This window comes from Acomys minous (genome assembly GCF_964271855.1).
Source record: "Acomys minous genome assembly, chromosome: 14".
Classification (NCBI taxonomy): Eukaryota; Metazoa; Chordata; class Mammalia; order Rodentia; family Muridae; genus Acomys; species Acomys minous.
Window position 1 is genome coordinate 46911494 of NC_140496.1, and position 18794 is coordinate 46930287.

Sequence of the window (18794 nt, forward strand, 5' to 3'; positions counted from 1 at the left end):
AAAAAACGTTCAGAACATAAAACCCTAGTAAATGGAAACAATAAGGTGTTCTCTTTCTCCTACCCCCCCCATTCTGTCTTCAAGGCTTGGGGGAGTTGAGGGGTTGTACTAAGTTTAATTGCTGTTCCTGATCGACTTTTCAAATACCAGATTGTCAATTTTCAGCCCATGTTTCACTATTCTGTTGGACTGTCTAGGTTCAGCCACTGACCAGTGTAGCATACGGACTCCACTCCACATAGGAGATTAAATGTTATCATACAGGAAAGGGGCTGCTATGGTAACACACAGTAATCTCTTTCTTTTTTTCTTTTTTCTTTTTTTTCTTCTGTCTTACTTTTTTTCCTTTTTTCCCCAATTGGTAGTATTTAGCAATTTGATTGGAGGATTGGAAGAGGTGAGTGTGAGTGACAAGGGGGAGTTTTTTTTTTTTACAAGTTAATCACTAAAAGCTGCCAAGGCTCTTTATCAGACCTAACACAATTTAAATTACTAACCAACCCAGTGCAATTGATGGAACATAAATTTCTCTTAGGACGCAAGGAGACTGGATTAGAAGGGGTCCTCACATGAACTTAAAACTCAGGGTTACGGCACAAGCTGCAATCGAGAAGGCCACTTTTCTTGGACCCTCTGGTTAAGGCTGATAGTTTCACTCCCCCAGCTCCCCCAGGGCCCACACTCTGGCCCCTGCTCACGTTACCCCCTTCAGTGTGTGATTTACACTGCTCCCCTTTAACATGCAGATTTGCTTCAAGGTTGTATTGTTAGCATTTCAGTGGTTAGAACTGTAGCCTCTGTGCACAGAAATCGTGGACATAGGCAGAATGTAAGTCTATATAGGACCCAGCTCAAAATTTGAACGTTAACCTTCTGTTTACTCCTTATCAGTTTGCAGGAGATTGGCTTCTATGACAACATATGGCCAGCCCTCCTCTGCCCACCCCTAAGAATACTTACTTTCCTCCTGCCTCCTTTCTTTTGTATTTAGAGTTGATTTTAAATAGTACTGATTGCAAGTGAGGTGTGTGTGTGTGTGTGTGTGTGTGTGTGTGTGTGTGTGTGTGTGTGTAGGCAGGGATGTGTGTTTAATGAACATTAAGATGTTTCAAATGAAGAATTATAAAGACACTGTGAATTCATGCAATATTCTTTTCTTAGAACACAAGTCTGACAGATGCTAAGCAAGATTTTCACTACATGAAAGAGAAACACGAATGTAACAGTTAGATAGGCAGTCGTAATTGGCAGGTGTTGGGTTTTCAATGGGGACAAAAGACTGTACATTTTAGACCCTACTTTTTCCTGGAGACTAATTGAAAGTTTGGTGCATTGTCCAACTCCACATGGTGGGGGAGCATCTATCGAAGGTATTCTCTTAACTGTCAAAACAGGGTTCCCGTCATTGCTGGCCTAAGCGAGCTCTGACCTGGATAGAAAATGCCACACAGAATTAAAGTGCCATTCTGGGTTTTTTTTTTTTTGACTGACCCATGTCTTCCCCCTTTTCCTCCCACCGAGGAGATGGCTCACTGTGGTCTAGCTTGGAATCTTCCATGAAGCACACTGACAATGTATCAGATTGGTCATGGTATGAACAAGTTTCATGGCTAGAAATACAAAGGCCGGTGTTAAATGAGCTCCTTTCTGGAGGCTTTGAACAGTAATAAATTCTGATGAAAGCCCCCCCCCCCCAACCCCTGCTGGCCGTCTTAATCTTTTTCAGGCACACACTGGGTAGTTTACAGGAGAGCAGTCCTCCTCGGAGGGGTGGATGCAAAGAAGAAACAACACCGGATGTCTGTCATTCGAGCTGAGAGAAACCTCTCCCCATATAGCAAACAGTCCCGGGACAGAAACCAAGTGGAAAAAATCTTTTCTTACTTAGCCTGATAACATGCTACGTGAGTTGAACCAAATTTGTTTTTCGTGTTGTCTATGCGTGCACAGCCAAAGACTGTTGGATACCGTGATTTATTTTATTCTGTAACCCAAAGCCACACGCTGCCTGCTATAGAGTGGAAGATAATATGACTTCTTTGAAGATGAGAGGAAATGGGGGAAGGGGAGGGTAAATCCTGGTGGCATTAAAACAGAGGGCAAAGAACTGGTGTCTGCAAGAATTTCCCAATGCTATAGCCCAGGACAGCTATAACCCTGCCTGGAACAGCATAAGGTAGCCAGAGCTGTTGTGAAATACTTCTTTGGTGGGAGCTCTGAGCTGACAAGCCATATAAAGAAGTGTTGCGAATTAGAAGCTTATTTCTTGTCAACATAGCAGGGGTGGTCCTCTTTTCCCTGTCTAACAATGTGGGGGTGACAGGCCCTTGACAGAGGAAGCTACAGGAATGCTGGTTTCCAAATCAGAGGAGAAAAATCAGCTAAAATAACCTTATTGGGATCCTACCTCCAGTTGGCTACAGCCTCTTCCAGGAGAAAAGGGATAGGGAGGGTGCTAAGGAACGGAACAGAATGTGCTAGAAGCTTTGAAATCAGACAGACTCATGTTGGAACTCCTTTTCTTTCACACTGTAAATGTGTCTGGGTAAAATTTCTAGCCTTCCTGGTCTCAATTTGATCTGAGTTCACAGGATAAAATAATATAGACCTCCCAGCATTGTTTACAGATGAATTTAGGTAGCTTCCCTTTCAGCAGGGCTGCAAGGCTTGCATAGAAAACAATCATACAAGCCACTGTGCAGCCCTGCTCACACTAAGGGTCTTTGCTCATTAACCGGTCAGCTCTGCTTTTTGTTGTAAAGCAATTTTATCTCAACAGGCATCATTGTACTGTGTCTGCCTTTCGTGTTAGCAGGTGGACAGTATATGTGAGAGGGTGCCACTTTGATAACACTGTCTCTCTTTTAAAAAATAAAATAGATTTTAAAGTTATCTTAACTACTTACTTTGTGCTACACTGAGGGTAAAGACATTTGTGCCCCCATGTGTTCTGGAGGACAGTTTTACTCACTTTTACTCATATTTCTTTAACACAGAGAACAAACCAAAGCCACCAGAAGGAAGTGTACCTGTGTTTGAGCTGTTATACCAACCTGGGGACCTCCCCAGAGCCCTGGGCTGTTTGAATTGCTGTTCATACACACACACACACACACACACACACACACACACACACACACACACCACACCACAAACAGACATTTCAAATCATTTCCCAAACTTTTAAAGACGTCTTACATTACAATGGTTTTTTGAAACAGCTTTTCCTATATTTAGGCACACTCGGGATTTTTTAGTTTAATTTTTTTTTCAGAAGTGAAGCCAGCAAATGGTTATTGTAGAATGGCCGTCCCAATGTTCACTTCCAGGAGAAACAGATGTAGATGGAACAATACTCAGTCTTTTGAATAATCTGCCAACCTTCTAGAGGCTTCTGTCATCACCACCCATAAATACCACATACTCCACTCACTAATTTGCAGCCTGGGAAGGCACTACTGGGAATTAAACATTTCTTATCGCTCAAGCTGTTTTGGTCATCTAGCTGCTGTGTATCCCTGAACACGTTATATAGTGACTTTTTCCACTGTAATCACAGAGTAACACTTTTAAATGTGTGTGTGTGTGTGTGTGTGTGTGTGTGTGTGTGTGTGTGTACATGCCTCTGTGTCTGTGTGTCTGTGTGCATATGCACTGTGTGTTGAGGTCAGAGCACAACTTCAGGTGTCATCCTGAAGACCATTGTCTACCTCCTTTGAGACAAGGTCTCTCATTGGGCTAAAGCTCATAACTGAGCTCTATCAGCTAGCAAGGAAGCCCCAGAGGGCCCTTCTCATGTGTCTGCCTCCACAGTTCCAGATTCCAAGCCCACAGCCCAGTGCTAGCTTTTCACAGGTGTGCTGGGCTTCAAAAGCAGGTCCTCCTGCTTGTGAGGGAGACACTTCATTAACTGAGATGCCACCCAACCTGAGAGTAAGGCTCTGTGCTTGCACCAGGAAGATGACCATAATTACACTAAGAGATCCCCATTTTCAAATGTGCTGTGCAGCGGCTCTATCACACCACATCATGATAAGACTAGCTAGCACAGCATCACAACAGCGAGATGGAGACACAGAGAGAAGTCAAGCAAACTCCTAGCAGAAGCCCCCTGAAAACGGAGATTAATAATAAGCATTTTGACAAATGATGCTAAGAAAGCAAGTCTTCAGTTAGAACTAATTGTCCTCGGGAATTTACACTTCACTAAAACAGAGCTCTGGCATGATGCCTCTTTAAGGGATCCCCAGGAATACAGCCTTAAATTCTGGGCCAGGAACAGTTTCTCTAGGATATCAGTCACGCTGATGATTCCCTTGCCGACTGAGTTGTAGTGACTTACCATGCACCCATAGATTCCAGCAGATGAGTTTTCCAAGGCCAAAAGCATGCCATACTCAGCTTCCCAAACCCACTGCGGATACACAATGGTTTTACAACACAGATTCTTGAGCTATATCCAAAGAGAAAAGCTAGTTGGCTACAGAGAGAGCTCGTTGGCTCTAGCTTTCTGGCCTATGGAAAAGTGAAATGATGTTTTACCAGAAGGACTTCCTCCATTCACATGCAGAACTTACAAGACCTGAGATTTTTTTTGAGTAATAGTTCAGCATCTTATAGTTATCTTCACTCAAGGTCCCTAAGAGCTCGCTCCTTTTAATGGTATTCAAAGTACATTGCTGTTCTGTTGATGCAAATACATGCACACTAGCCCATATCTTGCTCACTCACATTTATATCTACACATACATGTACACAAACATGCACACACATGTGCACATACACATACACTTGCTCACTCATATTTATATGTACACACATACTTATATCCAGAAAACATAAGTAAAATGTTGAAAATAGTTAAGAGTTATATGTGTATGGTGCTTATGAAAAGATTATTTACTTTTCTTCAATAAGGATTGTATAAATTTTGACCCAGAAAAGTCCCTTAAAAAATAGTGACTACCAAATTGACATAGCCATACAAGAAGGTCAGCTGTCATACTCACGGTCCCAGCTGCTGGGAGAGCTGATTCTGAGGACTGGGGAAGGACCTTTTCTCCCTGGAAAAATGCAATTCTTATTGTATGTTATCTTCCAGATGTGCTGAAACCGTTTGCTATGGAGATTTGAACATAAATAACCTAAATATTCTCAAGAATTCCCATACTCACTTGTTTACTGTAAATATTTGCCTTTGGTTGGTAGATAGGTCCAAGATGATAGAGCAAATTTACATTATGTGAAAAGACCCCAAACACAGCAAAGGCGAAACAAATTTAGACAAGAAATGCAGGGAGTGTATCATGCATTTTCATGTGCCTGATATGAAAGCGTTTCAAACATGCTCCTATCCCCTGTAGCATAGTCTCAGGCCTTTAATAAAACAGGGCACTCGCTTATAGTTTTGGGGGAGCCATGGCACAATGCAAGTCTCTTATGAGAACAGGGAAGAGAATTCAGTTGATTGTTCACTCTCCAGGTAATTCTTGAATCTCCATTGCTGTGGTGCTGTCACAAACAGCCTCTGTGAAGTCCTGAGCCGGGAAAACATAACTCCTCATTAGCCAAGCATCCTTGGGCTAAAGACACAATCTCCGGATCTTATTTCTACCCTTGCTGATGGAAAAAGCCCTTGAGAAAATAACCAAGAGAGCCACAGCTCACCCTGGCCAAGGAGGAAACAAATGGGACAGCCCTAGACAGCATCACCCATGGGGAAGACATCCGTTTTTTCCATAGCTTCTGGCTGTTGGTCACAATAAACTTCCCTGCGTCCATTACTGGAATCTAGGGTGCTATTGCAGATCTTCCTGAGGGATCGTCAGGACGTTCTGCCCACAGGCCGATGTTTCACAAAGGAGAAGTGAGATGGAGTAGTCAAAGAAGGAGAAGGATGCAGTAAAGGGTGGCAGAGTCTTGCCCAGAGGGCCGCTCTCTGTTAGTGTCAATGTTGAAGGACCTGTGCTTCTTGAATCATGCAGGCAATTTCAGGTAGAAAGCAATCACATATACCTAAACAGTCTCTTTAACGATATCTGGGAAACTGGCTGGACAGAACCAAAGTGGGTGGGGAGTCTGAAGATTCCTCACCCTTTCTAGGCAGCTGCAAGGTGTGATACATGTGTGTGTCTGTGTGTGTGTGTTTGTGTGTGTATATGTGTTTATGTGTATGTGTGCATATGTGTGTTTGTGTATGAGTGTGTGTGTGTGTGTGTGTGTGTGTCCTGCACGTGGAGTTGTCGAGGAAGCTTATGGCATAGAGGAGCATTTTGAAATGAATGAGCAAGAAAACAGTCAAATAAATCTTTCCTGTTAGTTCCGCATGTGAGGCAGCACAGAACAGTGAAACACGCTGTCTTGCTTTCCTTTCTATTGCTGTGATAAAACACAATAACCAAACACAGCCTGGGGAAGAGAGGGAAGGGTTTCCTTGTCTTACACGCACTGATCCCAATCCCTCAGGAAGGGACATCTGGGCTGAAGGCCGTGAAGGAGCATTACTGCCTTGCTCTCCATGGCTTACTCAGATTGCTCTCTTATGCCATCCTGGACTGGCAACCCAAAGATGGCATTGCCCACAGAAGGGCATTAATTGAGAAAGTGACCTACAGAGATGTGCCTACAGGATGTTTGACAAAGCACTAAGCAGGGCACACAGCAGAGGAGGCATCAATCAGAAGGTGCAGAGGAAGCAAGAGACAAAGACCACGAGGCGTGCGTACGTGCAGCACAGCACCGGTGAAGACCTCAAGGCGAGCGTGCAGCGCATCGAGGGTGAAGACCACGAGGCAAGCATGCAGCACAGCGCGGGTGAAGACCTCGAGGCCAGTGTGCAGCGCAGCGCGGTTGAGGAACAGAAGCTGTAAGTGAAGCAACCGAGGCCTCTGCTCATATAAAATAGACCATAAGCACTGTCTGCCAATGGTTTGTGTCCATCCAGTTCCTGTAGGGGACAGAAGTGCTGACACTCAACGCTGGGGGCCTGCAGTCATCTGCAGTGATCTGCTTGTTTAATGCAAAATTCAGCACAGTCCATAAATTTATGTATGTTATGCAACTTGCAATTTATTTTTATCTTTTCAGAAAGGAAATTGATCTTGTTTCGTCTTTGTAATAATCCATGCTTGTAACATGTGTCCGCTCTATTTACATTTCCAAGATTGATAATTCTCCAAATTCTCCAACTTAATTACAAATTAATGTTCCCAAGATATAATGTTCTCAAAGTCAAAAACAATATGAAGTTTGTTAAGTACCAGAATGTTCCATAATACTTCTTTATAGTCTCTGTAAGCCTTGAATAAATGAATCCAGCCCTTAGCCCCCTCCAGAATGACACTGAATTACCAGTACGTGACCATGCGACTGCTCCAGTCAGTAGTGGCCACTACCTGTGCTTACAACACCACCAGAACGTCTGCTAAAACCTCAGCTGTAGTAGAAAAATGTGGAGTAGATTTGCATCATTTAAAGGGTAAGTTTCCTTTTTCAATATCTGGAATTTATGAAATCCTTATTTCTATGGGAATGGTTTTGGGGGGCGTGTTAGACTCCCCCTCCTGCTGAAGAAGTTGGGGGATTCTCTCAGGTCTTTTCCTGCTGATGTATGAGGTGACCCTGCATACTGTAAGAAGTCACCCCTGTGTTCTCCGTCTGCTTCCTCTCCACAACCGCTGGGCAGCGCAGAACTTCAGACGTGAGTTTTTCCAAGCAAGACTCAAGATGGTGTTTGTGTGAGTGAGTGGATGTGTGCACTTGTGGAGAACAGGATGCCAGCTGCTCTCCGTCGTCTTATCGCTTTGAGACAGGGTCTCTCTCTCTCTCTCTCTCCCCCCCCCCCCTCTCTCTCAATGAGACACTGCCCTTTTCAGCAAAGGCAGCTAGCCAAAAAAACTCTCAGAATTACCCTGTCTCTGTTCCCAGTGTCAGGGTACCTTATAGGTCTGTACTTCAGCATCTGAGTGTCCTACACTTTTGTTTCATTTCCCATAAAAGAAAACTTTTGAAAACACTAGTAAACAGGGAGTCCTTAAGAAGTATTCTGAAAGTCTAACATTACGTTAGACATTGAAATGTGTCTAATATACAGTTGATGGAAAATGGAGCCCAAGAGGGCATACTAAAGCTCAGGGCTCAGGTGACTCCAGCCCTTTATTGCAGAAGACTTAAACTAAGAGTCTTTCCACATTTTTAAAGAATTGCAGAAGAAAGAGGACGAGGGAAACGATAGGAAAGTGCATGGGAATTTAAAAAGGGAGGAAGGAAAGAGAAACAAGAAAGGGGAGAGAAATGAAGAGGGAATCGGGAAGGAAGAGTTATCAATGGCGGAGACACAGGAAGAGTCTGAGAGATAAAGGTAGTTAAATAGGAAAACCTCAAGGTGCCCTGTATTAGAAAGTCAGCTGGTCCAACGTCCAGAATGTCATATCATTTTAGAGCAGCTAGGACAAACATATAAAGAAAGTTCTAGAAGAAAAAATATTGCTAAAGCACCCACCCTTTAGCCAAAGGACCTTTTGACAAAATTTTTTTCCTAAATACTTTTTCCAGTGCAGCAAATATTGTTCATTACCTTCCCAACACGGATGCACTCTCAGTTTGAGTTAATGAGGCATGTACATTTGTGGGGAGGGGGCCGTATCTTCATTTTGTAGTGTAGATAGTGAGCTAGAGCCATTTCATCCTTTTGTCTATAAATGGTTAGTACAAAGTGTCAATGGGACAAGCCAACGTGAGGGCAGTTTATTTGTAGGACACATGACAACAGTTTGCTGTGTGCTCAAAGTATTTTCACCTTTGGACCTTTGGGTGAAGTTGTCACATAGCTACACTGAGTAGGTCCAGCTAATCTGTAATCCACAAGCAGGGTGGGAAGTTGACAGAAAAGAAAAAGAAGAAAACAGTCAACTTTCAATCTATCTGCCTGGGAATTAGACTGTGCAATAATGCAATTCCTTCCTGTCACACTCAGTGTTAGTAATTGCCTTTGCCGCTCTTTAATCCCAAAGCATTATGCTATACCTTGCATAAGAGACAGCACGCAGGGAGCTGTTCATGGCTGCCACTGCCAGTTATCACCAGGAGACTCAATGACAGGAGATACTGGTCTGTTTATTGATCCATACACTCGAAGGTATCACCGTGCAACCCGGGCTAAACCCAACTCTGGGTGAACATGTTCAGATTCTTGGTTAGCGCTGTCATTGAGAGAGTTGATGGGGTCTGCCTAACCATTAGTGAGTGATTTTAGTTGTGTTTTGAAAAAAAATATTTGGGCAGAATCAATCAAATGGGTTGTTACTCTGAATTGAACTTTACTCAGTCATATGTGTATCCTTTAACCTCCCAGGTAATAAGATGACCATCAAATTCCAATAAACACCCAGTTCCAGACTGACCTCAAGAGTCAACAGGGAACTTTCCCAAAGGACGAAGCAAGTCTAAACCCATGATGCTCACATCAGCACCTGGGCCCCTCCATGGCCTCCCTTGCCCTCCCAAGCAGGCACAGCTCACTTCCTCTGTCCAGCACTCTGCGGGCTGTCTGTCCCATCACCCTCGCACAAAGTTTCAATAGTTTATTCTAAGTATCTTGGCTCTTACAGACCAAATTGAAGCCTTTAGTGGCCCTTGGAAATTCCTTCTGTGGTTTACTTTTATAGATAACACATTTCCCACCCTAACCCCTTTCTAGCGGCCCCTTCAGAAATTTGGTTGAGGGAAACCACACAGAATTCTGAAATCTGTAGGCCAGTCACCCACATCACAGTGACTTGGATCCCCATAGTGGTGGCTTCTGGCAAGCCATCAAAGTCAGTCCTTTCTCTTATTATCATTCCTAACAGGAAATTTGACTCCGGTGAATATATATAATATTTTCAGTAGCTTTAGCTCATAACCCATTAATTAGTTTTGGTTTTATTTATTGTGCTTCTGGTATTTCTCCAAAATTTAAAACCCTCCAAGAGTCTTTTAATTTTAATATTGTTCTGTTATTTATAGGCAGTTGTACATGGGTACTGGGAGTAAGAGGAAGATTTTCACACCATTCTCATCTCCATTCTTTCCTGCTCACTGACATTATCAGTTTTCTTTGTGCTGCTCACTGAGTCTCAACTTCAGATTGAAATGTGTCCCTGCCTCTCTCAACACAGTCGTAGGCAGAGTAATTCACCCAGGTGCTTACTTGTTTATTATCCCATTAGTCTTTATCTAAAAGGAAGCAGGAGACACATTTACAAAGAGCTTGGGGAAATTGGTGAGCAAACAGATAACACTCGCCCTTGTCATCATGGGAGTCACATTCTTATGGAAGGGACGGATTATAAGAAGAATAAAAAATAGGAAAAAAGAAAAGAAGGAAGGAAATGCTAGAGAGAGGGCAGGAGAATGGGAGGGAGGGAGGAAGAGAGGGAAGGAGGAAGGGAGGGAGGGAGGGAGGGAGGGAGGGAGGGAGGGCAGGAGGAAGAAACCTGGATTCAAGTTCTGGCTAAGCATCCTAAAGAAAATGGCTTGCTCATCCTTTGGATAGGGTTGCTAGGGAAATCTTCTTTGGATGGTGTTGCTAGGGAAAGCTTCTTTGGGCAGATGAGCTGTGAAGACATCAAAAGGCAACTGCATGAGCTCTGGAGCTAAGTCCCTCAGGAAGACTCTACTCCATATCAGTTTTTGCTAAGCACATCCTGACTGTGTATAAAGAGCAACCGGCGTTTGATCACCAGCGTTTTCAAGTTCAAGAGTTCTCCTTGGAAACTGACCAATTTAACAACTCGCCACAGTCCTGGGGGGAAGAGAGAACATTTTAAAGAACTCTGAAAAGTATTGCCAGCCTCTGATATAAAATTCTGTCCAGTGACATCTGCTCAGGAAAAGAAGTTCCATGAAGCCCCAAGGATCGGAGGCTGACAATACTTTTTGGGAGCGTGAAGAATCTCCTGCTTTGGAGCATCGTGGAGCAGAGAGCATACCCCTGAGTCTGCTGGCTCATGCAGCCGTCTCTGAGCTTCCATCTTCAGCACTATGAGCTCATACTGCTTGAGGTTTGTGATCCCTCAGGAGAATGTCTCCAGCAAATCACCAGAGACCCTCACCATGCTCCATCATCTACACCCCACCTCACTGACTAAATACTTTTTCTTTGTCAATTTGATTGGATTCAGGATTGCCTGGGAGGTTGGGGCTACACACCTCTGCCTTTGGGAAAAATTCCAGAGAGTGTGATCTGAGGGGAGAGGACCTCTCCCTCCAATGCGGTGGCATCATCTGATGCTCTGGGGCCCAGACAGAAAAAGGAGAAGGCCAGATGTGCCCCTGGTTCCTAGGCGACATGAAGGCTACACAGTGGCCATGCAACCATGGGCCCTCTGAGGCCAGGAGCCAAAATAAGTCCTTGTCCTCTTTGGTTGTTTTTTGTCACATATCTTGTCATAGCTATGAGAACGATAGCTATTGCAGGCCCTGCTGGATGTTAGTGAATAGGGAACATTTCTTCTTAACCCTCTAATAGGCTGTGCAGTCAATGCCTGGATGATATGCCCACATTCCAGCCCACAAAACCTATAAAGACAATGCAATTTGAAAAAGGGGGTCATTACAGATGTGATTAAGGGTCACAGGCTCGCACTGGAGCAGGTCAGACCCTAAATCCAATGACAAATAAGTTTCACTGAAGGGAAGAAAAACAGACAGAGACACACAGGAACAGGGGCCTGTGACAAGAAAGGCAATAATCAGAACAGCGATATAGCAATGGTACAGCCCGGAGAACTCCACGAACTAGGAAGTGGAGGGAGCAAGAAAAAAGATCCTCCTCCTCTCCAACCTTTGAAGGAAGGCTTCCAGAATTCTAAGAAAATAAACTTCTGGGTTCTGTGCCTCCACCCCCTGCCCCCTGCACGCCCGTCTCTCTGTCTCTGTCTCTGTCTCTGTCTCTGTCTCTGTCTGTCTCTGTCTCTGTCTCTGTCTCTGTCTCTGTCTCTGTCTCTGTCTCTCTCTCTCTCTCTCTCTCCATCCCTCTCCCCCTCTCCTCTCCCCATCCCTCTCCTCTCCCCCTTCCCCCTCTTCCCCTCCCCATCCCTCTCTGCCTCCTGTGCATGTGTGCATGCATATGAGCATGCATGTGATTCATTGCATGCCAGAAAAAAGCCTTGGGTGTCACTCCATAGGCTCTGCTCACCTGTTTAAAATTAGTTTATTTATTTAAATGAAGTCATGGCCTCTCAGGAAGCCTAGGACTTCCCAAATGATTTTGTTAGGGGTTTCTATTTGCTGTGATGAAACACCATGACCACAGCAACCTGAGGAGGGAAAGGCTCCTTTTGGCTTATGCTCTCACATCACTGTTCATCACCAAAGGAAGTCGGAACAGGAACTCAAACAGGACCTGGAGACAGAAGCTGATGCTGAGGCCATGGAGGGGTGCTGCTTACTGGCTTGCTTCCCATGGCTTGCTCTGCCTGCTTTCTTATAGAACCCACAGTGGGCTGGGCCTTCCTATCAATAACCAATTAAGAAAACGCCCTACAGCTGAATCTTATGGAGGCCTTTTCTCAAGTGAGGCTCTCTCCTCTCTGATGACTCTAGCTTCTGTCACGTTGACCTAAAACTACCCTGCATAGTGGGCTGACTGGGGAAAGCCCTAGGCTCTGCCTGTCTCTGGCTCCGCCTCCACTTCCCTGATAAGCATGGAGCACCCACTTGGCTGTTTCACAGGCGTTCAGATCCGGTGAGAGAGCTCAGGCCTCATGCTTGTTAACAAACAGTTCCCCAACTGAGCTCTGTCCCCACCCCAACTTTCTGTTGTTTGAAACTCTCACATTTGTGGTCATTTCACATGGCAGATATAGGAACTCAACATATAATCTGAAGGGTTTGGGTTTGTTAAGGTTGGGGAAGCCTGCTTTTATTTTATGGGAAACAGCGAGGACAAGAGACTCAGACCACAGGCCAGGCTGCAGAGGCTAGAGCCCTCATGCAGTAGCGCCAAAGGCCTTGTTCATGGAAGGCAGGCAGCTCCTGGCCACTCCCCATTTGTAAACCACAGCACAGACAAACAGGAGGAGAGCTGGACCAGGAATAAAGAATAATGAAGAGAGGAAAAGAGAGAAGAAGCAAAGAGAAAAGAAAGAAAAAAGAAGAGAACATTTAAAAGAAAGAAAAGACCGAATTATGCCTGGCTTCCTTTCAGAGACGTCATCTTTAGAGAGGTAGTGTTACTACGGTGCCAGACACAGAATTAAACACCCTTGTAGCCATTAGCGCCTTAAGCTAGAATTTTTTTTTTTTTGAGCGTTGTTGAAGGACATCTGGACTCACTGAAACCTCTCAGTTGTAGTTCCTGGGCCAATCCTGTGGATGTTTCAAAAGAAATCCAGAGTGCCGAGATGGTGGTTGGGAGGAAGGGCTCAGAGCTCTTGCTCTTTCTCTTTCTCCCTCTGCCAAAGCTAAACCAGCTGAGTAAACTTCGGGTGCAGAACCACAGGCTCAGTGAGGTCTCCCCACCAAAAGCCTTGACTTGAGCCCAGGTTCCATTGCATCAGGGCAGACACAGAGAATGCCTGCCAGACAGGGTGCTAGAGGCTAGACGCTACAGCGCTCCCGCTGCCTGCTGACCTCAGAGCCCAGAGAGAGAAGGAAAAGTCAGAGAAAAGAGGTTGTCCACAGAGGCTGACTATAACGAGCTTTCACATCAGCCTGGGAATGAATTAGCGGGGTTCGACTTCCGTTCTTTTCTTTGCTTCCTATCACATTAAGTCATAGTTAAGATGGAGTCCTCCTCTGCACCCATGACTCACTGGGCTCGCTCAGCATGTGTACATGTGATGTGATTATAGGCAACCATTGTGAAGAGAAAAGGTACTGAACCAAGCCAGATGGGTCTGGGATCAACCATAGGTGTGTTCACTTGAATGAGCTGACTAATGGGGACATTTGCCTACCTGTGTCTCAGGGTCCTCACGTGTAACAGATGGAATCCTTGAAAGAGAAGATAAGGGATGTTATTCTTAGAAAGGACAATAACCAAAAAAAAATCAAAATAATGATTATTGAAATACATTCATAAATTTCAGGTTTTAACAAATTTCAGATCTATCTGCATACAAGTACATTTGTATGAAAGCCAAGGGTTAATTTTAGATATATTCCTCAACTGCCTACATCACCTTTTTTTTTAAAAAATTATTATTATTTTGAGATAGGCTCTCACTGCTCCTGGGACTCACCAATTCAGCTAGAGTGGCTCATATTCGAGCTGCAGGGATCCTCCTGTGTCCACCAGGAGGTTCAGGGGATCTAAGATCGGTTATTCAGCCTGCTTGTGTAGCAAGGACTTCTCCAGCTGAGCCGTCTCCGGCCCCACTTCCACGTCTGTCTTAGGCTAAGAACATAAACTTTTGCAGAAATCAGTGTATAGAAACAGTTGGGCTATCAGACACACCTGAAAAGGGCTATGGCATGAAGATTTTTACAAGAATAACGTTAGGCTTCCTTAATTTCAATGAGTTAAACAAAATGGATAAAAGTGAGAGGGGGCTGGGTAGGAGGGGGGATGGGGAGAAGGGCGGAGGTAGGGACTAGGAGTAGGGGGGAGGGGAGAGAAAGGAATGGGGGAGGGGAGCTTGCCAGAGACCTGGGACAGGAAGTCTATAGGAGTCATCCTAGCTGAGACTACTAGCAACAAGGCTAGGGACCCTGAAGTGGTCCCCTACTGTAGCCAGGCAGCACTTTCAGTGCAGTGGCAAGGACACCAACCCACCCACAAAACCTTTTACCTAAAAATTGTCCTGCCCACAAGAAGGGCATCATCAAAGAGGGAGCAAAGACTGAGGGAATGGCCAACAAAAGACTGGCTCTACTTGAGACCCATCCCATGGAGAGAAGTAATGCCTGACACTATTAATATTTACTCTGCCGTGCTTGTAGATGGGAGCCTAGCGTAACTCCTCTGAGGGGTTTCACCCAGCAGCTGATGGAACCAGATGCAGAAACCCACAGCCAAACACTAGACAGAGCTTGAGGAAATGATTGAGGGAACCAGAGGGCTTAAGGACTCCCTGAGAAGACCTGAAGAGTCAACTAACCTTGGCTCATAGTTAAAGACTGAACTACCAACCAAAGAGCATACACAGACTGGCCCTAGGCCCCCTGCATATGTGTAGAGGACACACAGCTGGGTCTTACTGTGGTTGCCCGCAACAACTGGAGCAGGAGGTCCTCTCTGACTCGGATGCCTCCCTTTGGATCCTGTTCCCCTAACAGGGCTGCCTTGTCTGGCCTCAGTGGGGGAGGATGAGGCTAGACCTCCATCTAGTTAATGTGCCAGGGCACGTCAATACGCATGGGGAATCCCCCTTCTCTGAGAAAGAAAGGGGAGAATGGGGAGAGGGGCATGTGAAGAGGGGCTTGGGGGGCAGACAGGGGCTGCAATCAGCATGTAAAGTGAATAAATAAATAGATTTTTTAAATGGATAAAAGTAAAAAAAAAAAAACCCTGCACTATAAGTACAAATATAAATTACCTTGATGAGTGTGGATGATTTTTTTAAAAATCCTATTAGACCAATATGAGCATTTATATTTTACAAGGATGGGGAAAGCAAAATTAAAATAGCATATGTTGGCCATTCCTCACTTAAAAGTAATAAAGTCTGAGAATCACAGGATAATTCCATTCCTTGAAACACTGGCTTGGTTTTATGCCACTTCAAATTAGACACATACTGTAATTGATCTTGCTTTTATCCTAGAGTAATTTTAGCTATACTTTAATTTTCAATATTTGCACATTCGTGAAGTCAGTGGGTGTCAATGTCAGCTACACAGGAACCATGTATTCAAGGAAGCCTTGATGTCATGTACTTGTCAGGGTCCTTGCAGTAAGAGACAGACAGGCTGAAAGGTCCTGCCTCCCCTATTACTGATAGGAAAGTATTAGTAGGAAATAATTAGCAACAGGGACACCTCGCTCTTCTCATGTCCCCTAAGCATGTTGTAGAAGACATGAGGGCAGAGATGAGGGGCCTGCCGCTTTGAAGCTTCCCCGCAAGCCTTGAGAAACCCAAGGGGTTGCAGTGGGTGTGGGGCTATGCAGCGCGGAGAATCCATCCTGACCACCTACTTCCCTGGCTGGGGTCATTTTCACAGATCTGCAGGGGGTCCAGGCAGGGGACAAAGCCAGCACACTGACAAAATAACCAATTGCACTGTGCCAAGAGGAAATGGGGACTGAGAACTATAGCGAGTGGGGAAGCAAAGAGCCACTGGATCCAAGCACAGAATGTGTCAGCGAGAGAGAACAGCAGTCCTCTTGGCTCCAGCACAGGCCAGAGCCTTAATCTGTAAATCACTGAGAAGCCCAATAAGTCAAAAAAAAATGTGGCCACCCCTGGAGCCGAGGCAGGAGGCAGCAACATAAACTACCCTTTACTCCGGCAGATAAGCCATGCCAGTATGCAGAGACAGCCAGCAACAAGAGATGGGGACGGTGGGTTTCAGGACCTAATTACATTTAATCACTATGGAAAAAAGGGCGATCATGTGTTCTGTAGTCCTAAATGATACACACACACACACACACACACACACACACACACACACACATACACACACAGAAAGAGAGAGACAGAGACAGAGAGAAAGACAGAGACACACAGAGACAGAGACAGAGACACAGAGAGAGACACACACACACAGAGACAAAGACAGACACACATACATACACACACACACACACACAGAGAGAGAGAGAGAGAGAGAGAGAGAGAGAGAGAGACAGACAGAAAGACAGAGACACACAGAGACAGAGACAGAGACACAGAGAGAGACACACACACACAGAGACAAAGAGGCACACATACACACACACACACACACACACACACACAGAGAGAGAGACAGACCCACAGAGACAGACAGAAACAGAGACAGACAGACAGACAGACAGACACACACACACACACACAGAGAGAGAGAGAGAGAGAGAGAGAGAGAGAGAGAGAGAGAGTTCTCCCTTTATAAGCCTACTCTAAACTTTCTGGCGTGGGCCTGAAAGTCATTAGTAATTTAGCTGAAACGTAAAATTTTACTGCAGCACGTTGGTAGCTATTATGAGGTATAAATCTGTGTGGTTCTGGCAGGTTGAATCCCCACCAGCCCCGCCCCCACTCTGCATCACACTGCCATCGAAAGCATTGAACTGTGCTGGGGGTACACGACTCACTGTTTGGAGTTAAATTGGAGACATGAGGGCACTAAAATGCTCTTTCCATTCTTAGTCTGTGCCAACCGTTCGAAACTGCTTTCGGGGGCCAAATCCTACCATAGAAAATGGGGTCTTCCTTAGGAAAACAGGGCCTAGCAAAGACCGTGCAGACACCCTCCGGAAGGTCTGCGTCTTTGCTGATATGCGCTACTCTCAGGCCCGGCTTATCATGTTGGGAGGCCCTGAGAGAACAGCTTCTTTATAAAACAGGGCAAAAGGGAAATCAAAGAGAGCCTGGTTCTCAGGAGAGTTGTCTTACAGTCTTAGAGTTCGTTTCATAATTCTTGTTTAAATGCTTGTCAGCATATTTAGGGTTTGGAGTATAAATGCAGTTTCACAGTTTGGTGTACACAGTTCACGAGATCTAAACCTTTCCGGCTGCGGTGACTTAGTCAGATGCATATGGACTTGAGATCAACACCTGAGTTCTGTGCCCTCGGGCTGATGTGCTTTCTTCCTAAAACTCACTGCAAACCCACCTGTAGAAACACACTTCCTCGTTAGTGTACTCAACAACAGCCTTGATGTCCCTGAATTTCCAGAAGACACTCAACTTACTTTGTGTGTATGTATATGTGTGTGTGTGTGTATATATATATATATATATACCCTGCCCATAAACATAGAAATTGAGTTTGCTAGCCTGTACTCTCCATCCTTGGTTCAGCAAACATCCTGGCAATCTCTTTTCTTGGAATGTCATAGGGTTTAAAATGGAAATCAGTGCCTTGGAGAGAGTGAAATAAACACTGTGAAATTGAGCCACCCAATACTCACCATGACAGCAGCCCCTTCCCGGGCCCTGAGGCAGAGCCTCCACTAAGCTGTGAGTCCATGACATCTGTCAGTCTCCGCGGCATCTGTCAGTCTTAGGCTTCTGTTCTGCTTGATCCCACAAACACTATTAACTTTGTGGATCCAAATGTTCCTAGCCCGGCAGCCTGTGCATATAAGAGGATACTGGAGAAGGTGCCAAGCTCCTCCTGCCTCTGTAACCTCCACATGAGGCACATCAAGAATTGATCGCCCTGGGATGTTTGCCCACACTCGGGTTGCCAGGAAGTTCCAGGACATCACCTGTGTATTGTCAAAGAGGCACAGAGCTGCTGGCTTTGTCTGACATCTCCTGCCACCCTACCTGTCTTTCACACTCAACCAACTCAACTCTTGCTGGAGACGTCATCCTGCCTGGGGTGAAGGAGCCTCATTGCACAGCCTAACACTGTGTGGTTTTCTTTTTTTGTCTTGAGGTTTTTAATGGAAAACCTAATAACAGGTTCACATAAATTTTTCTTTAAGTTTTTCTTTATTATTTTAAGTTTTAAAATATTTTATACATATTTTTATTATAATTTAGTCACAGTACATCTCGATTGTAATCCCCTCATTCTTATCTTCCTGTCCCCACCTTCCCTCCCTCTTCCACCCTATTCCCCTCCCCTAGACCTCTGCCCAATGGGGCCCTCCTCCCCCCACCTTCTGACCACAGCCTATCAGATCTTATCTGGATAGCCTGCTTCCCCTTCCTCTG

General features: G+C 45.0%; 1 protein-coding gene across 1 annotated transcript in view; it reads right to left on the minus strand.

Moving 5' to 3' along the window:
- The window catches only part of LOC311582464 (uncharacterized protein), a gene marked incomplete at its 5' end in the record, with an annotated part of 36799 nt that overhangs the window by 3795 nt on the left and 14210 nt on the right, over positions 1 to 18794 (minus strand). The window contains 2 exons of the mRNA XM_084755633.1: positions 4343 to 4414; positions 13941 to 13977. Coding sequence (XP_084611759.1) covers positions 4343 to 4414; positions 13941 to 13977 — 109 coding nt within the window. The remainder of the gene's footprint in view (positions 1 to 4342; positions 4415 to 13940; positions 13978 to 18794) is intronic.